This window comes from Callionymus lyra, chromosome 18, assembly GCF_982586985.1.
Source record: "Callionymus lyra chromosome 18, fCalLyr1.hap1.1, whole genome shotgun sequence".
In the NCBI taxonomy this organism is placed as follows: domain Eukaryota; kingdom Metazoa; phylum Chordata; class Actinopteri; order Syngnathiformes; family Callionymidae; genus Callionymus; species Callionymus lyra.
The window spans coordinates 12883615-12910550 of NC_141835.1; the positions used below are offsets into that span (position 1 = coordinate 12883615).

A 26936-nucleotide genomic window follows, 5' to 3' on the forward strand; every position below is an offset into this window, starting at 1 on the left:
GCTTATCAATAGCTAAGCTAACACTGCAATAGCAAACAAGGTTCAACAAGTTATCGCATAAATAGCTAAGCTAACACTGCAATAGTACACAAGCCAGTTTTATATCTGATTCACAGTTTGCAGATGAACTATAATCATGTTTTTTTATGTTTGTCTTTTAGCTTGAAGTTCTGTCAATCCTTTACCCCATTCCTACGTTTCCTATAATGTTAATAAAATAAAAGGATATTTAGCACTTTTTACGTTTCTCATCCATTCATTTTTTTGTACCGGCGTCAAACTTTATTTTTATGTAAGATAAAAAAAAAAGGTTTATAGAAGATGTTTAACTTAACCTTCCAGGCATGATGAATTTGTCCGCATTCTTTGTAAATATTTAGTTTTATATTTTTATATGGAACCTCTGAGTCCAAATAAACCTTTCTATAAATTCATAGGTATTGTTCATTTTTTTTTTTGATTTGTTGCTGTTGTAAATAGACTTCCAGGAGGTAACTCTCAAGTTAAAGTCTGTTCCTGAGCATCATGCGTTTAAAGAAATCATTGTTTACATGCAGCAGAAACACCAGCAGCCCTCCTGTCATGAGCTCCCACACACGGAGGGGGCAGTAACCTGATCCTGGATCTGCTCCTTTAAAGGAATATGGGATGAGTCTGTTGAATGGAGCCGAGGAGGAACTGCCGGGGAATTCAGAAAGACCGAGGACCAGCGACGGGGAATGTATGACTGAGACCAGGACGAGAATGAGTCGCTTCGTGTCGGGAGATCTTCGAGGCTGATCCGAGGGAAGCGAGATCCAGAGACGAGGTAAACTCGACGAATCGCTGCAAACTTTTTTCCTGCACCAACAAGTTCGGATTTTTCCGCCGAATTGTAGTAAATAACTTATTATACCACCTCCATCTTTCTTTAATCTGGTCGATGCGATTTGACGCTTTTGTGTGTCTCACAAGTTAAATGGACGCTTTCCCCCCGGGGGTCTGGTGCGAGGGGGTCTCCCCACTCTAGGGCACACCTGCTGCCTTTTGGCCTTTTTTGGACAAAACATTGGCCACGGTTCAACCGGGAGTCAAAACAGACTGAAGTAGATCCTTAAATGAACAACTGTAGGTTTTCCCATGAATGATGACACGTCTTCACCTCACATCTGGATGGATTTCTTGTCATCTATCAAAACCCATGAGCAGCTGGTTTTCAAACCCTCAACCCCCTCATATATCAGTCCATGATTTGTCTCCTGCAGAGGTTTTGGATGTTTACACCTCAGCACAGAGGAATGTCAAGGTCTGTATTTAAGGCCGAGACTGATAATAATGAGCGGTGGTCAGTTTACAGAGGTCTGTCATTAACCTGAGGCCGTTGAGCAAGGCATTGCTAACGTAGAAGAGGTGCGGCGGGAGGAGAGGGAACCGGGATGAAGAGGAGGTCGGGTAGGATAAGAAACGATGCTTAAAGGAAAGTCTCGAGATGTGATACCTTAAATAAAGAAGATAAGTTAATGTTTTAAATGGCAATAAAACACATCTTAAAATACATATATTTGAATTAATAATTTACTATTTTCTTTCAAAGTATTCCCTTAAAGTTTAATTATTACCCACTTTCTACTCGCCCTTATGTCGATTTAAAGTTAGGATTATTTTCAGAGTAATCTGTACCTTTTTGAGTTAAAGGCAAAAATGTTTGTTCATTTTAATGTAGCGACTGGAGCTCAGTTTTCTCTTGCCAAAAATGACGCACTTAAAAAAAACATGACCATCTTTCATTTTAACCTCGACTAGAGGCTTATATAGCTTGAGTATATAATCTTTTTGATTATTAAACAATCTAGCTAAATATACATAAATTGAAAGAGGAGAGTACGAAAAGTAAAATTACTCTTAAATATCCCGATGTTTATTTCCACGATACCCAATTAAGCACTGTATTAATTCATTTATTTTATTTTTGCCTTTCAAATCACATTTTATTTTCTACTGAAGTTGTTATGATTCATATTTTAACAAAATGTGTTTAAAATAAAACCATTAGATTTTAAACTAAATATTCACAGCATTGCATTGATTGCATGAGATTCCAGCGATGACTGAGGACGAGAGGATACAGTAACTCCAGCAGCTTTTAAAGCTGATATTTGGACATATTTGCTTTCAAAACAAATTAAAGCCGTTACGACTGAGGACGAGAGGATACAGTAACTCCAGCAGCTTTTAAAGCTGATATTTGGACATATTTTAGTTTGAAAACAAATGAAAGCCGTTACAACTGAGGACGAGAGGATACAGTAACTCCAGCAGCTTTTAAAGCTGATGTTTGGACATTTTTGCTTTCAAAACAAATGAAAGCAGTTACAACTGAGGACGAGAGGATATAGTAACTCCAGCAGCTTTTAAAGCTGATGTTTGGACATATTTTAGTTTGAAAACAAATGAAAGCAGTTACAACTGAGGACGAGAGGATACAGTAACTCCAGAAGCTTTTAAAGCTGATGTTTGGACATATTTTGCTTTCAAAACAAATGAAAGCAGTTACGACTGGGGACGAGAGGATACATTAACTCCAGCAGCTTTTAAAGCTGATGTTTGGACATATTTTGGTTTGAATACAAATGAAAGCAGTTACAACTGAGAACAAGAGGATACAGTGACTCCAGCAGCTTTTAAAGCTGATGTTTGGACATATTTTGGTTTGAAAACAAATGAAAGCAGTTGCAACTTCGTCAAGAGTCATGTGGTCTGTAAATTCTGCAACAACGGAGTCAAGTACTCGACAATACTACAAATATATCTACAGTATCACTATATATCATATCATAATCTTTATCGTGCTTCATTCTTGTCAATACACATCCCCGACATTGCACCATTTACTCTTGTACTTGTAATCTTTTAGCAAGCTTATCATTATACAATAAGTTTTCAGTTAAAGATTCATCATCGTCAATTGCTGCAAAAAATGGACCACAAAAGAATAAATAGCTGTACTCGGCCCTCAGGCCTTCAGTTTAACACCTGTGAAATAGATAAAGTCCGTCATTTCCCGACGGTTTTCTCACACATTTGAAAACATTAACTTTTCCAGGAAATCGGTCAAGGTTTAGAACAAGTGTTTACTTCACTGGCAGCTGATTGAAGATTCAAACAAAAAGAGTGTGGTTTGTTTGACCGGATAGAGTTGGACAGAAGTCCCCGTTTGTCAAACACAGGGGGGCCCCTCGACTTAAGATAAAGCAATATTAGCCGTCCTCGACTCCGTACTCGTCTCTTCTCGCCATTGTACACGCTGAGGCCCGACTTCACTTTGCAGCCAGTGACCCAGATTCACACGAGCGCGCCTGTGATGTCAGTCAGTTTTTATTTAAGGTTTGTGGGGTTGGATGCCAAAATAAAGGGGGAAGCCAAGCTGGATTTCCACAGAGACAACAACAGCCGGGGCTTCGAGAAAACCGTCTCGCGGGGATGATATCACTTTACCGACTAAATCACTTACATCACCGCAGCTGCAAGCTCAGCGGTGCGTCTGTGTTCGTCTCCGCACACGTCTGTTCCACGTCCATCGTAGCAAGAGTTACGGGCAGAGAGTCCGGACAACATGAGGACTTTGCGGGGAGATTTGTGGGTATGTTTCGTTGTCAGCGTTTCCATCATGTCTGGGGTCAAGCAGAGAGCGTTCACACGAGTTGGGGAAATGGCTGGAGATCACCTGGTTACCAAAGGGTATCGCCTGGCACTGCTCACTAGTTAAGTCCTTCGTTGACTTTGGATACTTGACGGGTCAATGCAAGGGTCAGCACATCTCCCTTCGCTGCTTCTTCTCGTTTGTAGTCACTATTTCCTACTAGCTTACACTAACCCTAACCTGCTTAGAACTTTGAATCTGGGATTCCCAAATATTTGCAAACCCCAGAAGAGATTAAGCGAGTCATCTGGGAAGTTTCCGTATATACCTACAAACTTCTGGCATCGCATTTATGGGAGTATACTGTATATTTAAAAGGTCACAATGTTTTGGTAGTTATCTAGGCCACGGAGATTTCTTCGATCATATTCCGACATCCTAGCCTAAACAACGGCCGACTATCTAAATAGTCCTCTATCATAAGAATCGACACGAAATCCTTTATAATGAGCAGCCAAAATCCTTAAAAAAACTGATACAAACGTCGGGTTTTCTTCGAAGATGGCAGTTGAGAATGTCCACAGAAAAGAGAGTCGCAACCACATGGGTCTATTCAGACGAATAGTTGACTCGAATATACTTTTGGTCAATTTGTAACCAAGTGTTACTGATTATATTATAGAATATTAATGATCTACCCCCAATGTTTCTGTCTCCAATGGTGACGTTGAGCTTCTTGTACTACCCTCTAGTTTCTTAAGATAATCTTACTTCACTTTCTGTTTCACAATTACCCTTTTGTCGCAAGAGCATAATTCCATTTTTCTCCGAACAGTTTATTGAGAACGTTGTGGAGATTGGAAAAGATCCATTTTTTTGAATTGACAAGTCCATAATCGGCTCACCCTTCTTTAATAAACAAGCTTCAGGAAACAAGTTGTATCTTCTACCGTTCATCCCAACTTAGCTTTTAGAGACGATTGACTTTGACTTGTGGAAAGATCTACAAAGTAATGGGATAGAATTATTCGATAGGTTATCAGGACTGCTCTAGAAAGACTGGGTAATCACTGCTGAGAACAACTAGTTAAGGCGACTGGCTTATCTAGTCAGGAACTAGAGCCCCTGGGCACTTTTTTGGCTCGGTATGTTTGCCATGTCCTTCTCTAGCAGATCTGGATTCTCACAGGTTTACTGGGATTATTTCCAAGCAGGACTAGTTTGATGGTCCATTTTCGTAGGCACCAGTGTTGACTCACTGAAATGTTTAAATATCGCTCCCAAAGCCATCGCTTGGGTTTGGAATATGTACGGTAAAAGTTCTTCCCGTTAAAGAGTTAAACTTCCATCAAGTTATTGGACTCCATGACTCCTCCACACGGTTTTAAAATGACCTCATTCCCGACGGGATGGATATGTGGAGTTTATTTGATCCCTTGCACACTGCAGCAGTGAGTGAAGAAGATTCCTAGTCTTCTGTTGCTTTCCCTTCGTCCACACCCTGATCGTAGAAACCCGTTGGCCTGATCTTAACGACAACCTGAGAGAGTTGTTGTTGGGTGAATTAGCGAGGCGGCGTCGGAAGCGTTAATCCAGCAAATGGCTTGAGTGCGTCCAGCTGTTCCAGCTGCTGGAGAGCAGGAGGTGGAGCTCTGGTCCATCAAGGAAGTCTCGGCACCAACCACGCCAGTCTGTCCTTCTTTGAAAAAAAAAAGAAAAAAAGAAAGCCTAGATGTCGGTGTCGTTGGCTTGTAGCTGGTCAGTCTGAGACTAGGAAACCTCCGGCTGGCGAAAACCTCCCCGAGCTTGACTTCTGTAATTTGTTTGCGAGGCCTATATTTATGAGCATGCTAATTGTAGGGAGCGCTATGGTAGAGTTATAGTTGGTGGACTTTGAATGTCTGCAGTTCTGCTGACGCTGTCTGGCCACAGACTGTCAGTTACCAACTTAACTACAGCCTTCCTAGCAGATTTCAATAACAACTTGTTTTGATTTTTATCAAGACCACTTGGTCTTTGGTTTTGGGCGGAGTCAAGCAACAAAAGACCAAAATTAACACCAAATTTGTTACTTTTTGGAGACTATTAATCCAGAATAAGGAAGAATGCATCTGTGGACGTCTTCTAGGGCTGCAGGATATTGGAAATAAGTGCAATATTTGATATTATTGCGATATCGATATTAATGCGATACCCTTTTCTTTCACCTAAAAATGTAGCTGCGTGCACATGCAGGAGTAAGTACTATAGGGTCGGTCCGGAGGTTTAGAAAAGGAAAACGATGCGATATTTCCCTTTCGTTTATTTCTGCTCTTCGGTGCAGACAGACAGGTTTACACTTGTTTAGAAGTTCTGCGATCTTTTAAGAACGTTGAATACAACCGAGCCTAGTAAGCTGTGCTGCACAGCTCACAGACAGAGACGTTAAACAACAAAGAGACGTAGAAGTACAAATTTATAAATGATCACACATGTTTTTCATATGCATATCGCACGTGGCAATATCGCAATATATCGATATTTCTTTGATATATCGTGAAGCCCTAACGTCTTCTATTGAGGAAGCGTGAGCTCACAATATGTACTGTTAGCATTTTAGCTCCTAGCCCAAGGTAAAACAAAAAATTGTCCAATGTAGTTGACCAAATTGTGGCGAAAATTAAAACTCACCATTTGAATTTGGCCATAGGATGTCCAGATATTTAGGGTTCCGTGGAGATATCAGGATTGCTAGTGTAGACAAGTTTTGAATTAGAAAAACAGAGTCTCTTAGGTGACCCCTCACTTAAAGGCCTTTTTACTACAACTTGACAAGACCTTTAGAATAAGAAGGCATTGAGGAGAAACACTTTTCTGGACCACACAGAGCTTCTCACTCTTGAATGCTGTGGTTACATCCAACTGAAAGTAATCAGACATTTTATGGCGTTCACGCCGGGGTCCTAACCTTTGTGAATGAATGTCCCACAAGAAGGGCAAAGAATCCACCGGTTCTCATCAGGTAAAAAATAACTTGACTCGCCCCACTTTCCCACATCCACGACCCGGTTCCATTCATTCTGTCACATTCTTCGCTCCTTTTCTTTGCCGAGTCAGGCCCCCCGCGACCCCCTCTTCCCCTTCCTTCCCCGCGATGGGACCGTCATGCAGAAAGACACCATTGTGCAGACCAGGATCCTGTTTCATCCCGTCTTGTAATTAAGGAAGGATTGCATGGCCCGGGAGTTGTGGGCAGAGATTTTGGGGTGAGGTGGGTTGACCTTCTTTGTTACCAGAAGGCCTGGGAGTCGGTACCAAACTCCCCCGCTGACGCAGAGCCCCCCTGCTGAGGTGTTGTTCAGTGTGTGTGTGTGTTTTATTAACTTCAGGGTGTGTGAGGTTGGACGCCTGAGATGAACGTGACGGTGGTGGATTCATCATCGGAGTATGTTGGACTCACTTTTTCAGAATGACAAATGTGAATTGAGGTCGTGGGTGGGGGGTGGAGGGGAATACCAGAGGTCAGTTCCTGCCTTCTTTTTTTTTCCCCCCATGATGCATTGTGATTGAAAACAGATTTTTCCGTCTCTGTTATGGGCGGAATTAAAGCACTTGCTCGATGATGATCGTGAAGAGATTCATGTGGAACTCATTTGCCGCTCGAGTATTCTGTTGTTGTGTTTGTCACAGGCCTGGACGTAAAGTTGTTTTAAATACCTGAGAAAAAAAACACACCTTTTGTTAAGAAAGTTACGTGATTTTCATCTTTCTTTTCCTTCTTTCTTCCTTTTAAATGGAATTTTCTGGTAATGTTGATAAGCTCCATCTGGATCCAGGAAGATTTTGAAGTCATTAGCTGTGTCTCAAATTGCATACCTGCGTACTTAAACTTAGTATTTTTAGTGCATAAGTTTGTCTCAATTGTTAGTATGTGAAAATGTAGTGCTCCATGCACACTAAATTGTCACTAAAACGCCCACAAAACTGAGTATGGATCGATGGACACTTTCTACCCTAAATGGCTCCATCTTAGTGACGTTGACGTTGTAAATGGAAGTTACGTCATATATATATATATATATATATATATATTCATTCATATATTTACAGGTGCATTTTCAGCCAGCAGAAGGAGGCACGTCTTCGGTGCTGATACCGGCATAAATATCTTACGAATATTTTGTTTCTAACTATCACTATCCTGATGCATACTAACCGCCAGTGCACTAAGAGAAGTATGTGATTTGAGACACAGCAATTGACTTGTATGGCCTCTAATCGCTGACGCTAGCAAAGCAATATTTTATTCAAATCTCAAAAAAAAAGCTAAAACTGCCTTGACAACATTTTTTGTTTTTATTTGCTGAAGGTTCACCTATATTGAGTTAATTTTTCTAACACTATTCTTGAATTGTGGAAATATTTTGGTGACCTGATTGTATGGTGAGTTTTTATGAAGTATATTTAAATAAAAAATATATATACTGTATATATATAAAAAAGAACTGCCATTTGAAGTGAAGAAAAAACTGGATCCTAGCTTAGCTATTGGCAGTCCTTGTTGATAACAATCTGATGTGAAAATTTGTTTATATTCTGGTTATTACAAATACACTTTTTCTTCCAGTGAATCTTGCCAGACATAATAGATAAAAAAAACAATGTTAATATGATTTTTTAAAATTTCTATGTTTAAGTAGATAAAAACCCTGCCAGCTTAGCTAGTCAGTAGCAATACTAGCTACAAATATTCTGAAGTGAAATGGTTGACATTTGTTTATAGTCTGGTTATTACAAAGACACTGTTTCTTCCAGTGAAAAAATAGGTAATAACAATGTTGATATTATGGGTTTCATTAGGTAAAGTAGAGAAAAAACCTGGATGCTATACCTGCTAGCTTAGCTAGTCAATAGCAATACTAGCTACAAATATTCTGAAGTGAAATTGTGGACATTTGTTTATAGTCTGGTTATTACAAAGACACTGTTTCTTCTAGTGAAAAAATAGATAATAACAATGTTGATATTATGGGTTTCATTGTGTGAAGTAGAGAAAAAATCTGGATGCTATACCTGCTAGCTTAGCTAGTCAATAGCAATACTAGCTACAAATATTCTGAAGTGAAATTGTGGACATTTGTTTATAGTCTGGTTATTACAAAGACACTGATTCTTCTAGTGAAAAAATAGAAAATAACAATGTTGATATTATGGGTTTCATTATGTGAAGTAGAGAAAAAACCTGGATGCTATACCTGCTAGCTTAGCTAGTCAATATAAATACTAGCTACAAATATTCTGAAGTGAAATTGTGGACATTTGTTTGTAGTCTAGTTATTACAAAGACACTGTTTCTTCTAGTGAAAAAATGGATAATAACAATGTTGATATTATGGGTTTCATTATGTGAAATAGAGAAAAAACCTGGATGCTATACCTGCTAGCTTAGCTAGTCAATAGCAATACTAGCTACAAATATTCTGAAGTGAAATTGTGGACATTTGTTTATAGTCTGGTTATTACAAAGACACTGTTTCTTCTAGTGAAAAAATAGATAATAACAATGTTGATATTATGGGTTTCATTGTGTGATGTAGAGAAAAAACCTGGATGCTATACCTGCTAGCTTAGCTAATTGATAACAGTGCCAGCTGCAAACATTCTGATGTTAAATTAAGGACATTTGTTTTAAAATAAAAAGCCTAATCTCAAATTAATCCACCACCTTTGGTGCTTATTCTGTGTCTGTTCCTCAGCCCGGTGAGTCCAGAGAGTCCTGGTCATGGCCGACGTGCTGGAGAGCAGCGCCGGCGGCGGCGCAGCAGGCGTAGGAGTCGCCGGCGTGGACTGGCAGAAGCGCTGCATCGCTCTGGAGATGCAACTGTTGAGATTCCGTCTCCAGGCCGGGAAAATCCGGGAACTGCTGGCAGAGAAGGTAAGAAACCGAGAGAGAGAGAGAGAGAGAGAGAGAGAGAGAGAGAGAGAGAGAGAGAGAGAGAGAGAGAGAAGTAATATCGTGAGCAGAAGCAGAGTTGCCTCTGATGTGGTGGAACTGGAAAAGTATTTAAGTCACTTTTACTTAAACACACTGTCAAATGGGGGATTAAAAAACTTGCCAAACCAGACGGGAAATGGATTTTATTGCTAATTCAATTACTACACACACACACACAAGCTTATATTCACTATACAAATACTATAATTATACATTAGTTTCTACTACAAATGAATGTGACGGCGTATTCTAAATATAGTCGGAAGAATAATGTCACTATTTTCTAAACCAGCTCCAGATCATTCAGATTTATTTGACTCGTATTTAACCCGTTTAAAGCCATAAATGGTGAATTTCCAACTGATTTGAAGTTTTTTAGGAGACAGACGTACCTGAAGAAAGTCACTAAATCACGACTTAAGTGGACTCTGTCAGCGTTTGTTTTGCCACGCTGAGAATTTACCGACTCTGCTCGGAATAAAGCTTGTGCACGTCGGCCGTAAAGCGTTGAAATCCGATCTCCGAGGCCACTTTGATGCAACGGAGCAGACGTTGAATTAGGAGCTGGTGATTTGCGAGTAGCTGTTTGTTGATGCGAGGACGAGGGAGTTACTCATCTGATTCAATAAACATGTGGTTCGGTCTCTTCTCTGTGCGTCAACACCAGTAACTCAACCTCTGCCACGTCTCACCTCCGCTCACTTGGAAAACACTTTTTTTTTTTTTTTTCTAAGTTGTTGACCAGGAAGGAATTCCTATTTTACGATTGAAAAACTGCTCAAGTCATCATTTTCTCTATCGTTGTCTGAACTTCAAGATGGTCATACTTGACATAAACCGTAAAACTGTCTTGTTACGAAAGCAAATACATAAAACGGACTCGGGCATCATTTCAGTTGCAATGACTCGCTTCTACTTCCTGTGACCTTTGACTGACGTCACAGCCTAACATCAGGGATTGGTTGCTTCTCCCTGGATGTCTGTCTCTGTCGCATTTGATTTTATTGTTCATTTAATTTTTACTTTATATTTTTTAAATAGAATTATTCATTTTTTTCATTACATATTGAACATTGAACATACATATTTTTTACATTAGACTTTTTAACTTATTTTACAATGGATTTTCTTTTTGTTAATTGAATTTTTAACATTTTATTATTATTTTTTTTTTTACGCCAAATATTTTTCACATTAGATTTCTTTACTTTTTTTAATTCCATTTTTTTTTTTACACTGAATTTTATTTTTTTATTGTTCATTGAATTTGTACATGGGATTTCTTTTCATTTTTCACAATAAATATTTTTTACATTGGATTTTATATTTTCTTTTACATTGAATTTTTTACAGTAAATATTTATTTTACAATGTGTTTAATTGATCTTTGATTTTTTTTTACCATGGATTATTTTGCATTATATTTTATTAATCATTTAATTGTTTACACTAAACATTCTTTGCTTTTAATTTATTTTATTGTTCATTGAATTTTTACATTGGATTTTTTTTCTTTAACCTTGAATAGTTTACACTGAATATTGTTTTACATTTAATATTTAAAAACGTTACATTTTTTAAATCTTTTAATGCATTAAAACAAAAACAAAAAAAGCAGTGTTAGTAGTAGTTAGTAATTCATATTCAAGGTCAGCTTTACTTCCATAAACATTGATAGTTGGTTGGTTCTCTCACGGGTGATTCAGTTAGTTAGTGATAAAAAACATTTATTTCAATCTTTTACTTTCTCTTGTTGAGTTCTTAACATTATATCCACTTGAATTCTGGATATGAAGTTTTATTACATTTGTATGTTGTGTTTTTATCTTGTCTAATGTGTTCAGTAATAGTCGTTCTTTGGTGTGCATTTGTAATATCATATTTAAATCACATTTTTAAATGTAACACAATATAAATGTTCACCATCATTACTGTCACTAACCAACACGATCAAATATGACATCATTGAGGCTTCAAGGCAAACTAAGTCGCACACAGAGCCGTGTTTAAAAACCGCAGTCGTTTTTTATTAATCCCTGATTAAAGACGTTGAACTCTGTGTGTAGTAAAGTGTGCGTCAGCAGAACTAGTGAGTCTCTGGTTGTGTCACACGTGATCCAGATCTAACATCAGACTAATGGCTCTCGCAGTGTTGTTCTCCAGAGGGTGAGGGGGGGGGGAGTGCTGAGTGAGTACTATTCCGTCATGTTATTGCAGTAAGTTGAAGCTTCGTGCTGCTCATGGGCTCGGCTGCCAAGTCAGAGAGTTTCACACACTGACCCACTTTAGCTCCGTTTCAAGAGACGACTGAGGATTAAAACCACAGTAAATGCAACTGATGAACCTGAATATCAGAACAAGCCATCCATCCATCCATCCGTCCGTCCGTCAATCCTTCTATCTATCTGTCCATCCGTCCGTCCGTCGATCCATAATCCGTCCGTCCATCCATAATCCGTCCGTCCATCCATAATCCGTCCGTCCATCCATAATCCATTCATCCATCCATAATCCGTCCGTCCATCCATAATCCATCCGTCCATCCATAATCCGTCCGTCCATCCATAATCCGTCCGTCCATCCATAATCCTTCCGTCCATCCATAATCCGTCCGTCCATCCATAATCCGTCCGTCCATCCATAATCCATCCGTCCATCCATAATCCGTCCGTCCATCCATAATCCTTCCGTCCATCCATAATCCGTCCGTCCATCCATAATCCATCCGTCCATCCATAATCCATCCGTCCATCCATAATCCGTCCGTCCATCCATAATCCGTCCGTCCATCCATAATCCATCCTTCCATCCATAATCCGTCTGTCCATCCATAATCCATCCGTCCATCCATAATCCGTCCGTCCATCCATAATCCATCCGTCCATCCATTATCTGTCCGTCCATCCATAATCCATCTGTCCATCCATAATCCATCCGTCCATCCATAATCCGTCCGTCCATCCATAATCCATCTGTCCATCCATAATCCATCTGTCCATCCATAATCCATCTGTGCATCCATAATCTGTCCGTCCATCCATAATCCATCCGTCCATCCATAATCCATCTGTCCATCCATAATCCATCTGTCCATCCATAATCTGTCCGTCCATCCATAATCCATCCGTCCATCCATAATCCATCCGTCCATCCATAATACGTCCGTCCATCCATAATCCGTCCGTCCATCCATAATCCGTCCGTCCATCCATAATCCATCTGTCCATCCATAATCCATCCATCCATCCGTCCATCCATAATCCGCCTGTCCATCCATCCATCCATCTGTCCATCCATTCATCAAGCTGTTAGTCTGTCATTCTATCAATCCATACATCCATCCGTCCATCTTTCTGTCCATCCATCAGTCTCTCTGTTTGTCCATCATTCTATTCATACATCCATCTGTCCATCCATTTATCCATCTGTCTATCAGTCCATCACATCCATCTGTCTATTTGTCCGTCATCGCATCTATCTATCCATCAATCCAACTACCCATCCATCCATCCTTCCATCTTTATATCCATAGATGTGTCCATACATCCGTACATCTGTCCAATTTTATGTCCTTGCATCCATCCGTTCAATCCACTCTGGCAGTAGTTTGTCCTCAGAATGAAAAGATAAATATGGTTCATACATCAGTGAGTTAAAGATGTCAGTATTAACGTAAATGATCCAACGTTCTTTTCCTGAGACTCTCTCTCGACTCCATAAGTTGATCATGACGCGATTGTTTAAGACCCGGCTCTAAATTTAACCGTCGTGACCGTGTGTTTGAAATCAAACGCACCCAAAGACTGATCTTCAAAGAGGTGCTAACTCAGGGTCTGCTGCGACCTTCACACTTGTGTGGGTGTCAGTCCATGTGTCTCCGTGCACGACAACTGGCGCTGAGACGGCAGGAAACACGTCTGATGACAGTCGGACCTCGGACCGATCCTGAGAATGGAAGGACGGCTCGAGTTTCTCAAACACAACGACGGCTCCTTCAAAGCTGATGCTCATATATGATGATCTATATATACATATATATATGTGTGTGTGTATGTGTGTGTATGTGTGTGTGTGTGTGTGTATATTCATCTGTGTGTTTGTGTGTATATATCTATATATATATATATATATATATATATAGATATGTATGTATCTGTATCTGTATGTATGTATGTATGTATGTACGTGTATATATTGTGTATGTATGTGTATATATGTATATGTATGTGCTGTATGTGTGTGTATATTATATATACATACATACAATCTGGCGCCCCAACTCTTTTGAAGGTCGTCTTGTGTTTTGCTTGTTACGTTAAACAATATTTCAGATGCTAAAAAAGGTGTCAAAAGACACAATTATAGATAAAAGTAAAAAAAATATTGTCTTTTAACAATAAATTCCCAATTTGTATTTCTTAACTTTATTCAAATACTTATGTAATTATTTATTTTTTGTTTTTCTTCATGTTTTTTTTTCTTATTATTACTCTTTAAATAAAAATCTAAAAATCTATCAATCAATCAATCTAAAATGTTTTGACTCAATCTGTCGCCTGTATTCACATATAAAAATACTGCGTTGAACTTTTCAATTGTTTCCCGTGGTGGCTTCTGGGAAACGATTCTGCTCTGAGGTGATGAGAAGCTGCGAGAAGAACAAAAGGGCGACAGAAGGAATTCATATGAATCTTTCAAGCAGAGTGAATCCATTAGTTTGTTTGCTCTCCTCTCTGCCGGGTCACTGACCTGGGACCAGCAGTTGAGAGTGTGTTTGCAGGCTCGCGTCCGATTGTTCACTTGAGTGTGCAAACTTCTACGATGGATCGTGTTTGCTCGCTCGAGGTGACGCCAGTTTGAACCAGACGTGATTCTTACTTGGTAGAAACCACCCAGAGCCTTATGTTGATGCCTCTTCATGGTGTTATTTTGTATGTGAATATAGACTTGTCAGCATGTTTTGTTTAAGGTCTTTTACCCAGATGTGCAAAAAAGTTGCAGTTCATCAAGTGTCCACTTGAGGTTGACTGAAAAAAAGACACACGTCCAGTGTTTTTATTTAGTTTATATTGACATTTATCTGTTTTCACGACTGACAAAAAGGGGTGTGTATTTGAGAGAATCAGGCGAATTATGATACATGGAAAACATAGATATAATGCATGTACCGTAGGAACAAGTATATACGTTTGTAGTATTGTCGAGAACTTGACATTTTTGTACAAGACCACATGACTCTCGTTGTCAGTTGTAACTGCTTTCATTGGTTTTCAAACCAAAATATGTCCAAACTTCAGCTTTAAAAGCTGCTGGAGTCACTGTATCCTCTCGTCCTCAGTCATCGCCGGAATCTCATTGTTCCCTTATCTGCGGAGGAAGTAATTATTGCTGCCATCTAGAGTGAATGGTGTATTAAAAAAAAGATATTTAATTTTGAAATATACTTCTTTATTTAATGTGGACTGTGGTTTTGCAGATGCAGGAACTGGAGCAGAGGGTGATAGAGTCGGACCAGCGAGCAGAAAGTGCAGAGAAGCAGGTGAGAGTTTGGAGTTCATGTATGTTCATCCATCATTCTTTTTGCTGACTCTGCATGTTTTTTGTTCTTAGATCCAAGTCATGGAGGAGAAGTTGAAGAGTGCAAACGTACAGACCAGTGAGTCGGAGACTCAGCTGTACAGGAAGTATCAAGACCTGAGCGCTCGGGTTCAAGAGAAAGACGCGGCCATTAAGAGACTGGAAGTTCAGCTGGAGAAGCAGGTACGGGGTTGATATTGTCAATCAGTCAGTCAGTCAATCAATCAATCAATCAATCAATCCATCAATCACTGTTCTGACCACAGATCTTAGTGCGAGCCCAGGAGGCCAAGATCATAGAAGAGAAGGCTGCCAAGATCAAAGACTGGGTCACCGTCAAACTCAGAGAGGTGAGTTGAAAGTCATGGTGTCATCAGCATATTGAATGATTTGTAGAAGGGGTACCACAAACACATTTGTTCTCTGGGCCTCTGGGTCACCTTGACTCTAAGATAACACAAGGGATACCACAAACACATTTGTCTCTCCTTCAGGTCACCTTGACCCAGAGAAAACACAAGGGATACCACAAACACATTTTTTTTCGTGGCCTCCGGGTCACCTCAACCATGGGGTAAAACAAGGGATACCTCAAACACATTTGTTTTTGGTCCTCAGGTCATCTTGACCCTGAGATAACACAAGAGATACCACACACACATTTGTCTCTCACCTTCGGGTCACCTTGACCCAGAGACAACACAAGGGATACCACACTCCCATTTGTCTCCCGCCTTCAGGTCACCTTGACCCAGAGTCAACACAAGGGATACCACACACACATTTGTATCTCGCCTTCGGGTCACCTTGACCCAGAGAAAACACAAGGGATACCTCAAACTCATTTGTTTTCGGGCCTCCGGGTCACCTTGACTATGGATGACACAAGGGATACCACAATCACTTTTGTTTTTGTGGCCCTCCGGGTCACCTTGACCCTGAGACAACACAGGGGTTAAAGCATTAAAAAATAATAATTCAAGGCTTAAAAGAACAAAAAAATGTGACCATAAAATAATCTGCTATAACTTTGTAAAAGAGCGTCCCATGATGCACTGCAACAGTCTCACAGTGACCCACTTGTGTACAGATGGAGCAGGAGAACCAGCTCCTGAAGATGTCCAACTTGAAGCAGACGGAGCAGATCATGCTGCTGCAGGAACGACTTCACGGTAAAGTTCTTCTTCAACCTCCTGAGATCCACGTTGACATGTCTTCTCTCAGCTCTGCTGGAGAACCACGGCTCGCCTGGCTCACCCCTGAATGACGCCCACCTGGTGCCCCACAGCCCGCTGTTCCCTCCCAGCTGCCCCGGGACTCCCCCCGCACAAGAAGACGCCCGGAGACAGGCGGGTCCTCGCGTCGCCGCCTATTCTGTCCGCACGCCCCCTACAGGTGAGCTGAGGCGATGCATACCTCTGCCAAGGAGCCTTAGAACCTGAACAGAATCAAGTCATTCTGAAAAAAAATGATGATTGAATTTGAGTATTTTTCAAATTCAATGTTTGAATTTGTTTAGTTTAAAAAAAAATGTCATTCAAAGATTAAAACATTTTCAAAAAGAATGAATACAAACATAAACATAATCCATAAAAAACACACAATACATTCGAAAAACTTAAGCTTATTAAATTCAATAAGTTGCCGCTATTTTACGAACATTTTTTAAATGAAAATATTAAATGTAGAATTTATTTACTTATTTATTTGCATTGAAATACTAAACTCCATGTTAAAAAAATATATATTTATATAAGAAGCATTTTAATAAGTCTTTTAATTCGCACATATATGTTTATATATTTCAATGTTGAAAATATTGAATTATTATACTGATTTTAAAAGGCTATGAATTAAAAACATTGAATTTAGTGAAAATATTGTAGATTTATTTTCATTAAAATACAAAACTATCTATAAAAAGGCATTTGAGTCTTGTTATTTTATATATATATATATATATATATTAATCAAAAAATATATAATTATTATATTGAATTTAAAAGGCAATGGATTAGAAAATATTGAATTTAGTAATAATATTGTAGATTTATTTTCATTAAAATACAAAACTATGTATAAAAAGGCATTTGAGTCTTGTTATTTTATATATATATATATATATATATATATATATATATATATTTTTAATCAAAAAATATATAATTATTATATTGAATTTAAAAGGCAATGGATTAGAAAATATCGAATTTAGTAATAATATTGTAGATTTATTATCATTAAAATACTGAACTCTATGTATAAAAAATGTGAAAAATAAAATGTAAAAATTCGTTTTTTAATTAAATTATATATAGTATTGTATATTTTAACGTAAAAATTATTGCTTTCAATTATCAATGAAACCAATTCAAACCTTTCAATATAAAAATGACTGAAGTCAATATTAAATGATTAAATACTATAAAAACAAAACGTTTTTTCAAAATAAAATACAAAAATAAAAGTCTCAATAATCCGATCGAACTGATACACTTCCTCCCTGGCAGAGGTACTACTAATACTCTGATGATATTTCTTCAGATGTGAAGCGACTTCCCGACCCGGCTGGCAAGGACCCGAGCCACGATGGCATCAACGGCGACGGTCCAGGAAGTCCGGAGACCCTCCTCCCTGAGCTCTGCTCCGACTCGGGCTGCTCGGAGAAGGACAACTCGTCGTCGGACGAGCTCAACAGCAAGTTCCGCTCGCAGTGTCTCTACTCGTCGTCCTCCTCGTCCTCCTCGTCCTCGGCGTACGAGATGGCGCCGCAGGACTCCCCGCCGAGCCTCTTGTCTCGCTCGCCGTCCACCAACAACCCCTTCCCTCAGACCCCCGGGGCCAGCACCACCCTCCCTAAAGTCCGGACCCCGCTGACGCCCCGGGACAGCATCCAGCTGGTGAAGAAGCACTACAGTCAGCCGGGCCCGGAGCGGGTCCACCACGTGGACGCGGCCCCCCTCAAGACCCCCTTCTCCCGGCTGCCGGAGGAGACGGACATCGACGGCATGGACGGCGTGGTGGAGGGGAAGGGGTGCGAGGACCGGGACCGGGTGGAGGAGCTGGAGCCGTCGGACCCGGAGGTTCTGAAACCGCCGACGCCGCCTCTTCATCGCCTCCCGTCCTGGGTGAGAAGCGTTTGGGTTCCAATCCCAGGATTTGGTTCTTCATGGTGTCGTCTTTCCTCAGGAGAGTCGCATCTACGCCGTGGCCAAGTCTGGGATGAGAGTCTCTGAGGGGCCGCCCGGGACCAAGAGTCCAGCACGAGGTGGGTTTAAGACTCTTGTTTGTGTTATGAAGTCTTTTTAACGTGAATTATTTTTGATTAATTATTTATATTCTGTTTAATAGACACTTTTATTAATGCATGTATGGAAGAATCATCACAATAATGCTTCAATTCAACATTTAAATTATTTAAATATTTTTATTGAGCCTAGAGTTATTTAAATTAAATAATTTATGTATTAAAAGTTAAATTGTTTTTCATTGAATAATTTAACTCAATTTTTTTTTTATTGAAAAATCTGTTTTAGTTTTTTAAAATATTGAATTGAATAAATATATATTTAATTTGATTTTTTTATTTTACAGATACAGTATATATTTTTTATTGTAATTACAATAATTAAAAGATACATTTTATATTTTTAATACTTTTAATTCAGCTCATTTTAAATTCGTAAAAGCAACTGAACTTATTTTTATATTGAATTTAAAAGGCAAAATATATATATATATACAGTATATATATATATATATATATATATATATATATATATATATATATGTTTAATGTTAATTTATGTAAAATATTAGAATTTATTAATAGAATTATAAAATAAAATAAATCAACCTTTTAATGAATAAACAAATTAAATTAACAAATAGATTAAAAAAAAAAAGCTTAAATAGCAACATTGCAATAATAAAAATAAATTGAATTTAAAATTACAATATCAAACACTGAATGAATTTGTTTTGAAAATCTTTAAATATTATAAAAAAAATAAACAAATTCAACCTTTCAAAAAAGACATTATTACATGTAATTTATCGGCTAAAAAATAAAATGTTATTAAATTTCAATAAGATTTGAAATCATAAAATTGACCTTCATTATATTCCAACACGGCCCTGATATGGCCCACGGATGTATTTGATTTCCGAGGTCGTCAAGTTCAAGTTTTACGCTCCCGGGTCTGTGGCACTCGTCTGTCAAGCCGATCCAAGTCTATCATTGTTGCCTTTTGAACTCACTTCCTGCTCGGGCCTGAGGCGCCGCACACCTGGGCAGGTGTGGTCCTTCCTCCTCCTCGGGTTCATGGGAGGAGGTGAGACAGAAGGGGGGGAGGCGGGGGAGACGTCTGGGTGGAAATGAAAGAGCTGCTTTTTAATCGTGTGCGATGAAAGAATGAGGGTTTGTGGGTAATTATTGCCTCAGACTCACGGTTCAGTCACGACTCGCTCGGCAGATCCAGTGGTTTTTTGTGGTTCACACACTTTCCTGAGATCCAGGAACATTTTCCTGATGTTTGTGTTGATGTTTTTGTCGTCACTTGTGTTGTATTTGTGTGTCGCAGCTTCCAGTGTGCCTCCTCTCAGCCAGTTGATCCACAAGAACATCAACGTTCCCGTCTACACGACACTGAAAGGGGTTCGTAGGAGGTTATTTTTCCCGTGAAAGGAATAAAATGAATAATTTTTAAATGTTTTTTTTCCCAGAAAGCCACTCAGATCAGCAACATTCCTCTGCCAGACGACGACTCGGGCTCCGAGGACGACAGCGGCTCCTTGGCCAGTTTACGGACGTCCATCCTGAGTCCGGACAAGAAGGGCAGCGTTCCTGGGAGCCCACGAGCCGTCAAGAGAGGTGATGTTCCTAGATTGAAAAAATAACTCGAATGACTGAGGACGAGAGGATACAGTGACTCCAGCAGCTTTGACTGGTCTCCCTGAAGTAGTTTTTTTTTTAAATACAATATTAATATCATATCATTAATCATTCTATATTTGATTCACAGAAGTTTATATTTATTTTGAAAAAAGTAAACACAAAATAAAAACGTTTTTAAAAATTGTATTCAGTTTTGATTTTTCATAATTCAATTCATTCTTCTTAATTGTGACTTAAAGGAATAAATTAGTTTAAATGCAATAATAAATAATTAAATATTTTTTTGCCTTTTTTTCGCTCTAAAAGTAACATTTTTCTTTTTATGCTTTTATTTTATATATGTTTATACGTTGGTCAAATAATTAAATTATTACAAATTCTATACAACTTTTTTTTCCTCCTATTTCCAAATAAAAGAATTTAAAAAAATCATCCAAAAGTATCAATTGTAGTTTTTTTTTTTACTCAATGCATCCAATTGGAAATAATACTGATGTATTTTTATCCAACTGTACTCAAATAATTAAATTAACTTTTTTTTCATACAAAGTTTTTTCTGCAAGGTTTTTCCCACTGTAATTCGTTCATTTTTATTTAATCCTGATTCATTTTTATTCAACTTTACTCAAATGATTAGTTTACATTTATTAACATTTTATTTATTTATCCAAAACATTTTTTTTTTTAAATTAATTTCTTTTTTATTTTATTTTTAATTTTAATCTTATAAATATTCTTTATTTTTCTATTTTAGAAACGTTTAAAAGCTTGTGTAGTTTCTAATCCAGTAGATGTGTCGCAGGCGTGTCCATGTCGTCCGTGGGCTCCGAGAGCGACTACGCGATCCCGCCCGACGCCTACTCTCTGGACAGCGACTACTCGGAACCGGAACACAAAGTCCAGCGGACCTCGTCGTACTCGTGCGAGAGCTCCGGGCCTGTGAGTTGGAGAAACCTCAACAAGTCTCGATTAAAACATCTGCTTCTTAACGGTCATAATGTTTTGGCTTGCGAGCCCAGGAGACGCTGGAGAAGTCCGGGTACCTCCTGAAGATGGGGAACCAGGTGAAGGCCTGGAAGCGTCGCTGGTTCATCCTGAGGAACGGAGAGATTCTCTACTACAAATCTCCCGTGAGATTGTTTTCGTTGGTTTGAAAAGATCGACTTGATTCATGTTTTTTTTAACGGACGTTGTGTTTCCAGAGCGACGTGATCCGTAAACCTCAGGGTCAGATCGAGCTCAGCTCGTCGTGTCGGATCGTGCGTGGAGATGGAGCTCAGACGTTCCAAGTAAGAACATCACTGACCCTCATAGCTCTTTCTTTGAATGTTCTTTTTTCAAAGATTTCATTTGCACAAAAACAACAATTAAAAATAGCATTTGATCCAATTTTTTCCTTTTTTTTTTCAAAACAGTATTTTTTACTTTCCAATTTGTGTTTAAGCATTTTTTGGTATGTATTCCCGATAATGTAAAATATTTTTAACGTAACAACTTTAGTTATTTCAATCTATTTTCTGCAAAATATTTTTTTACTTTATATACATTTTTAATACATACAGACGCATTTAATTTGATTTATATATTTTTTAATATGATTCTTTTAATTTTTAAAACATATTTAGGCTCAATAAGAGACTTAATTTATATACAGTATATTTTCTGAAAGTGTTTTTCTTTTTTTTAAAACATATTTAGGCTCTCACATACATTTACATTTATTTATGCATATTTTTTCAATTTTTTAACGTGATTTCTTTTTTTTTTTTAATATATTTAGGCTCAATTAGACACATTTGATCAAATTTTTTACTTTTTTTTTCAAAACCATATTTTTTACTTTCCAATTTGTGTTTAAGCATTTTTTGGTATGTATTCCAGATAATGTAAAATATTTTTAACGTAACAACTTTAGTTATTTCAATCTATTTTCTGCAAAATATTTTTTTTACTTTATATACATTTTTAATACATACAGACGCATTTAATTTGATTTAGATATTTTTCAATATGATTTTTAAATTTTTTTAAACACATTTAGGCTCAAACTGAAAGATTTAAATTGATTTATATACAGCTTTTAACGTGTGTTTTTTCTAATGTTATTTTTAAAACATATTTAGGCTCAATAAGAGATTTAATTTATATACAGTATATTTTCTGAACGTGTTTTTATTTTTAGACATATTTAGGCTCAATTACACACGATTTGATTGGTTAAGTTATGTATATTTGATTTTATTTGTAATATTTAGGCTCAATCAGACACATTAAAAGTGATGTATGTATATTTTTACATGTTTTGTTTATTTATTAGGGCCTATATACTACTTAAATACTTAAGTAAATTATTGAAGTTTTTAAAACTACAAAACCTTTTTCTTTCCTTTTTTTTTTAAAATTCTCAATAAAATGCATTGTATTATTTTGGTCATAATATTAGGAGCAGTTTTTATTTTATAGAATATATTTCATTTACTGTATAATACATTAATTACTTATTTTAAATTGCTCTTAAACTCATATTTCAATTGAGTTTAATTTGACCAAGTGACACTACAGTAATGTGTTTATTTGAATGTATTTTAGTTCGTCAATGAAACTCTAGACTCAGAACCAGGATCCACGGGTCGACAGTTGAAGCTTCACATTCCAGACGATGCCGTCACATGACGTCAGGAATGTTCTCCTCGGAAGCTGATTCTGATCTTCTGATCTTATCTGGCGTCGTCACAGCTGATCACGGAGAAGAGGACCTTCTACCTGACGGCCGACTCGCCCAACATCCTGGAGGAGTGGATCAGAGTTCTGCAGAACATCCTCAAGGTCCAGAGCAGCAGCAGCAGCAGCAGCGTTGCCGTGGAGACGACGGCCAAGCCCACGGTCAGAGGCTGGCTCACCAAGGTGATTAATTATTATTATTAATTAATAATGAATTAATTTTCATCCTTTTATTAGTTGAATTAAAAAAAACAATCATGAAGTTTAAAGAATGTCGTTCAATTAAATATTTAATAATATCAATTTTAAACACTTTTAATGACATTATCTCATTATTTTACTTTATATTATCTTTCTTTTTACTTTATCTTATATTAACTAAACTTAATTAAATTAAACTGATATTTTACAGTTTTATATATCATTTATTTATGTTACGATTGTAGCTACTTTAACTGTTTTTATTAAATATTTATTATATCAATTTAACACACTCTTTTTAATGACATTATCTCATTATGTTACAATATTATATTAATTAAATTAAACTAATATAATTATATATTTATCTATTTATGAAACTCATACCAAACAGCTGTTTTCTTTTAAATATTATGAACCAAAACAAATGTTTTTTCTTCAACATTTTGCAACATTTAGTCCAAAAAATTGAGGGACTTCTTTTTTATATTGTTTTATATATATTCATATTTTATATATTCAATATTTATCACATTAATTGAATTTATTTCAAGTTAATCTAACATTGAACAAAGTAATTTAACCTAATTCCTTATTTAGATTTTTTTTCTTTCATATTTTGCAACATTGAACGAGAAGTTTTGACATAAATCCTTAAATAAATGTTTTAAAGTGTCATAAATTCATTGCTACTTTTTTAAATCCCTCAGATCAGTTTTAACCTGAATGTTAAAAAACAATTTTGACAGATTGACAGACGTTTGCGTCGCACGCGTCAACACATGCATGTTTCTGGCAAACGTCTTCGACACAAATCCAGCTGTAGCTTCTCACCAAAAGGTCACCAGAGGTCGTCCATACTGGGGTCATGTCAGAACCAGCACATCAAAGGAGGAGTGGAAGGAAAGAGTGTGTGTGTGTGTGTGTGTGTGTGTGTGGGGGGGGGGGGTGATCCTCCAGGCTGTCAGTTATCTGTAATGGACCCGTCACTCAATCACAGCTGTCACGTCTTGAAGTGTCTGGACTGCAGTAACAGGGATCAGACGGAACATTCCGGTTGATCCCGAAAACAAACAACCGAGTCACGACTTGAAGGAGACAAACACGTGAAATAGATTCAAAACTGGTCGTTTAAAGAACTTTATTTTTATAACGTCTGTCACGACTACTGTTGGCTTGTTGACACTAGCTGCTATGATGCTAAAGCTAACGTTAGTAGTAGAACATTTAGGTAGTGAACGAACCAATAATAATAAAAAAATCTTTAACAATATTCAAACTAGTCATTTAGACACTTCTATAGTGTTAGAACTTTATTAATAACTTCTGTAGTGATAACTTATTTTTTTGTTGATGCTAGCAGCTACGATGCTAATGCTTTGTTAGAAGTAGAAAGATTATCAACTCACAAATGAAAAAAAAAGAAAAAATTTAAACTAGTTCTAAATACTGTTAGAACTTTATTTTTTTATTGTTTTACAATATGATATTGTCTTACTGATGCTAGCTGCTACCATGCTAATGTTACTTATTCCGCTAGTTGTACAAATAGTAAGGTAGAATTACAGAAACAAAAACAAAAACAATAAAACGTTAGCAATATTTGAACTAGTGGTTTAAATCCTTCTTATTCTACCAATGATATAACTTTAATTATAAGTTGACAACAACTGTCATTGTCTGATTGATGCCAGCTGCTACAATGCTAACATTACTTCTTTTGCTAGTAGTAAAAAAAGTTAGGTATTGAACTTCCAAACCCCAAATAATAGAAACATTAACATTATTCAAACTAGTCGTTTAAACCCTTCCTCTACCACTGTTAAAACTTTTTACATTTTACTTTTACGAAAACTAAAGAAAATACATAAGTATTTCTACTACTGTATTAAGTATTGGACTCATAAATAAATGTAATGAAAGCATTAATAATACTAGTCTTTAAACAATTATACTAGAACTTTATTTATTACGTATGTCACGATAACTGTTTATGCTAGCTGCTCTAATGCTAATGTTTATGTTAGTAGTAGAAATACTTACTTAAAATGTACTGACAAATAAAAACAAAAAAACATTAGCAATATTTAAACTGGTCATTAGGAAGCCTCTATGTCTATTAGAACTTTATTTGTGACTAACGATAATGCTAATGTGACTTTTCCTGCTAGTCGTAAAAATATTTAGGTATTGCGCTCACAAAAAAAGACAAAACTAACAATATTCAAACTAGTTTTTTAAACAATTCTACCACTGAACGTTATTACTTTTGTAACAACAACTGTTATTATCTTTTTGATGCTAGCTGCTACAATGCTAATGCTAAACCTCTTGCGTAACTATCAATATTGAGGTTACAAAAAAGACTTAAACTAGATGTCATGATGGTTCCAGTGCTCCCTGATCTTATTAGTTGATCCTCACTTACACCGACTCTCTCTGGACATCTGCAGGTCAGATGGAAAAAAAAAGGAAACTCTCTGACCCTGATCTGTCAAGTTCCATTTCAGTCTTTGCTGAGCGAGTACAGAAGTTACGTTTTGCCAAAACAGTTTTTCTGTGTGTGTGTTCCAGGTCAAACATGGACACTCCAAGCTGGTGTGGTGCTCGCTGGTCGGCAAGATCCTCTACTACTACCGCAACCAGGAGGATAAGGTTGATATGACTTGTTATATTATGATTAATTTATATATTTGTATATATATATTATTAATAACATTATTTATTCTCCAGATGTTCTTCTTCAAACTTCTACAACTACAACTTTTAGAACTCTCGATTTAAAGTGTGGCTCGAGTAATAAAAACAATAATACAACCTATTTTTAGGAGCAAACTAAGGACAATGCTTAAGTGCATGAAGTATGTTTCATAGTAAATCTAAAAAAAATCATTATACAGTGTAACTAGCTAAGTATAAAAATGTTATTTTTTTATTTTAGTTTGTTTTTGTTTATCATTTCTTTCTGACATTAATCATTATTTGGCCTTTTAGTTCTGCATTTTGGGAGTTTTTCGTTAATAACTAATCATAATAAATATATTTATATATATATTAAGTATGAAATATATACTTGAGTACCAAGTATTAATATATATATATATATATATATATATATATATACACTGCACTCTGTGAATGTATTTATTTGTTATATTTATGAAATATATAGTTAAATACCTAGCGTAAGTAAATAAATGTATTTACTTAATAGTATTGATTTATGTCTGTTACTAAGAACTTTACTTATTTCAGCTGTTACGACTGTACAATCTGATATTGTCAAATTGATGCTACCATGCTAATGCTATTCATTCTGCATTGATAAAGACGTATTTATATAATAATATACCCTTGGTACTCAAGTATATACTTAATTTTTTTTTTTTTATATTTCTTCTCAGAAGTATAATACTGTATACTTGGTAAACAAGTATTTTTCTTAATGAATTTACTTTATATAGTTAATTATTAATTATAATTTTTATATATATATACTTAGAAATATATATATATATATATATATATATATATATATACAAAATTATATAAACTTGGTACTAAAGTATATATTTGAAAGGCAAATAAAATTTAGCCCTTTAGGGATATAAAAATTAGGATAAATAATGTGTATATACAGTATATGTAGCTAATCTACAGCTAATGTACAGTTTCAATCCTACCTAAGGTACCATTTGACACAAGTAAATGTTCTTCTAACTCAAGCGAACTCTTCTGTTCCTCAGTTCCCTCTGGGTCAGCTGCAGATGCGCGAGGCGTCCGTGCAGGAAGTGGATCGCTCGTGCGACTCCGACGAGGACTACGAGGCAGGCGCCCGAGGTTTCCTCTCGTCCCACTGCACCGTCGTGGTCCAGCCTGTGGACCAGAGTCCGACGTACCTCCTCATCGGCACCAAGCAGGAGAAGGTAGTGGAGCCTGCTCGTGAT

At 37.0% G+C, this 26936-nt stretch overlaps 1 protein-coding gene across 2 annotated transcripts in view; it reads left to right on the forward strand.

Annotated features, from left to right (window-relative positions):
* The first annotated feature begins 706 nt into the window (after positions 1 to 706).
* plekhh1 (pleckstrin homology, MyTH4 and FERM domain containing H1) overlaps positions 707 to 26936 on the forward strand; it is a 36103-nt gene continuing 9873 nt past the window's right edge. For both annotated transcript variants that reach the window (XM_087780078.1, XM_087780079.1), the window contains exons 1-17: positions 707 to 808; positions 9355 to 9533; positions 15070 to 15132; positions 15204 to 15353; positions 15437 to 15520; positions 16261 to 16342; positions 16395 to 16565; positions 17715 to 18298; positions 18360 to 18438; positions 19754 to 19827; positions 19896 to 20043; positions 20870 to 21006; positions 21087 to 21197; positions 21270 to 21356; positions 22804 to 22971; positions 25564 to 25644; positions 26736 to 26915. In XM_087780078.1, coding sequence (XP_087636204.1) covers positions 9381 to 9533; positions 15070 to 15132; positions 15204 to 15353; positions 15437 to 15520; positions 16261 to 16342; positions 16395 to 16565; positions 17715 to 18298; positions 18360 to 18438; positions 19754 to 19827; positions 19896 to 20043; positions 20870 to 21006; positions 21087 to 21197; positions 21270 to 21356; positions 22804 to 22971; positions 25564 to 25644; positions 26736 to 26915 — 2352 coding nt within the window. In that variant the 5' untranslated portion in view covers positions 707 to 808; positions 9355 to 9380. The remainder of the gene's footprint in view (positions 809 to 9354; positions 9534 to 15069; positions 15133 to 15203; positions 15354 to 15436; positions 15521 to 16260; positions 16343 to 16394; positions 16566 to 17714; positions 18299 to 18359; positions 18439 to 19753; positions 19828 to 19895; positions 20044 to 20869; positions 21007 to 21086; positions 21198 to 21269; positions 21357 to 22803; positions 22972 to 25563; positions 25645 to 26735; positions 26916 to 26936) is intronic.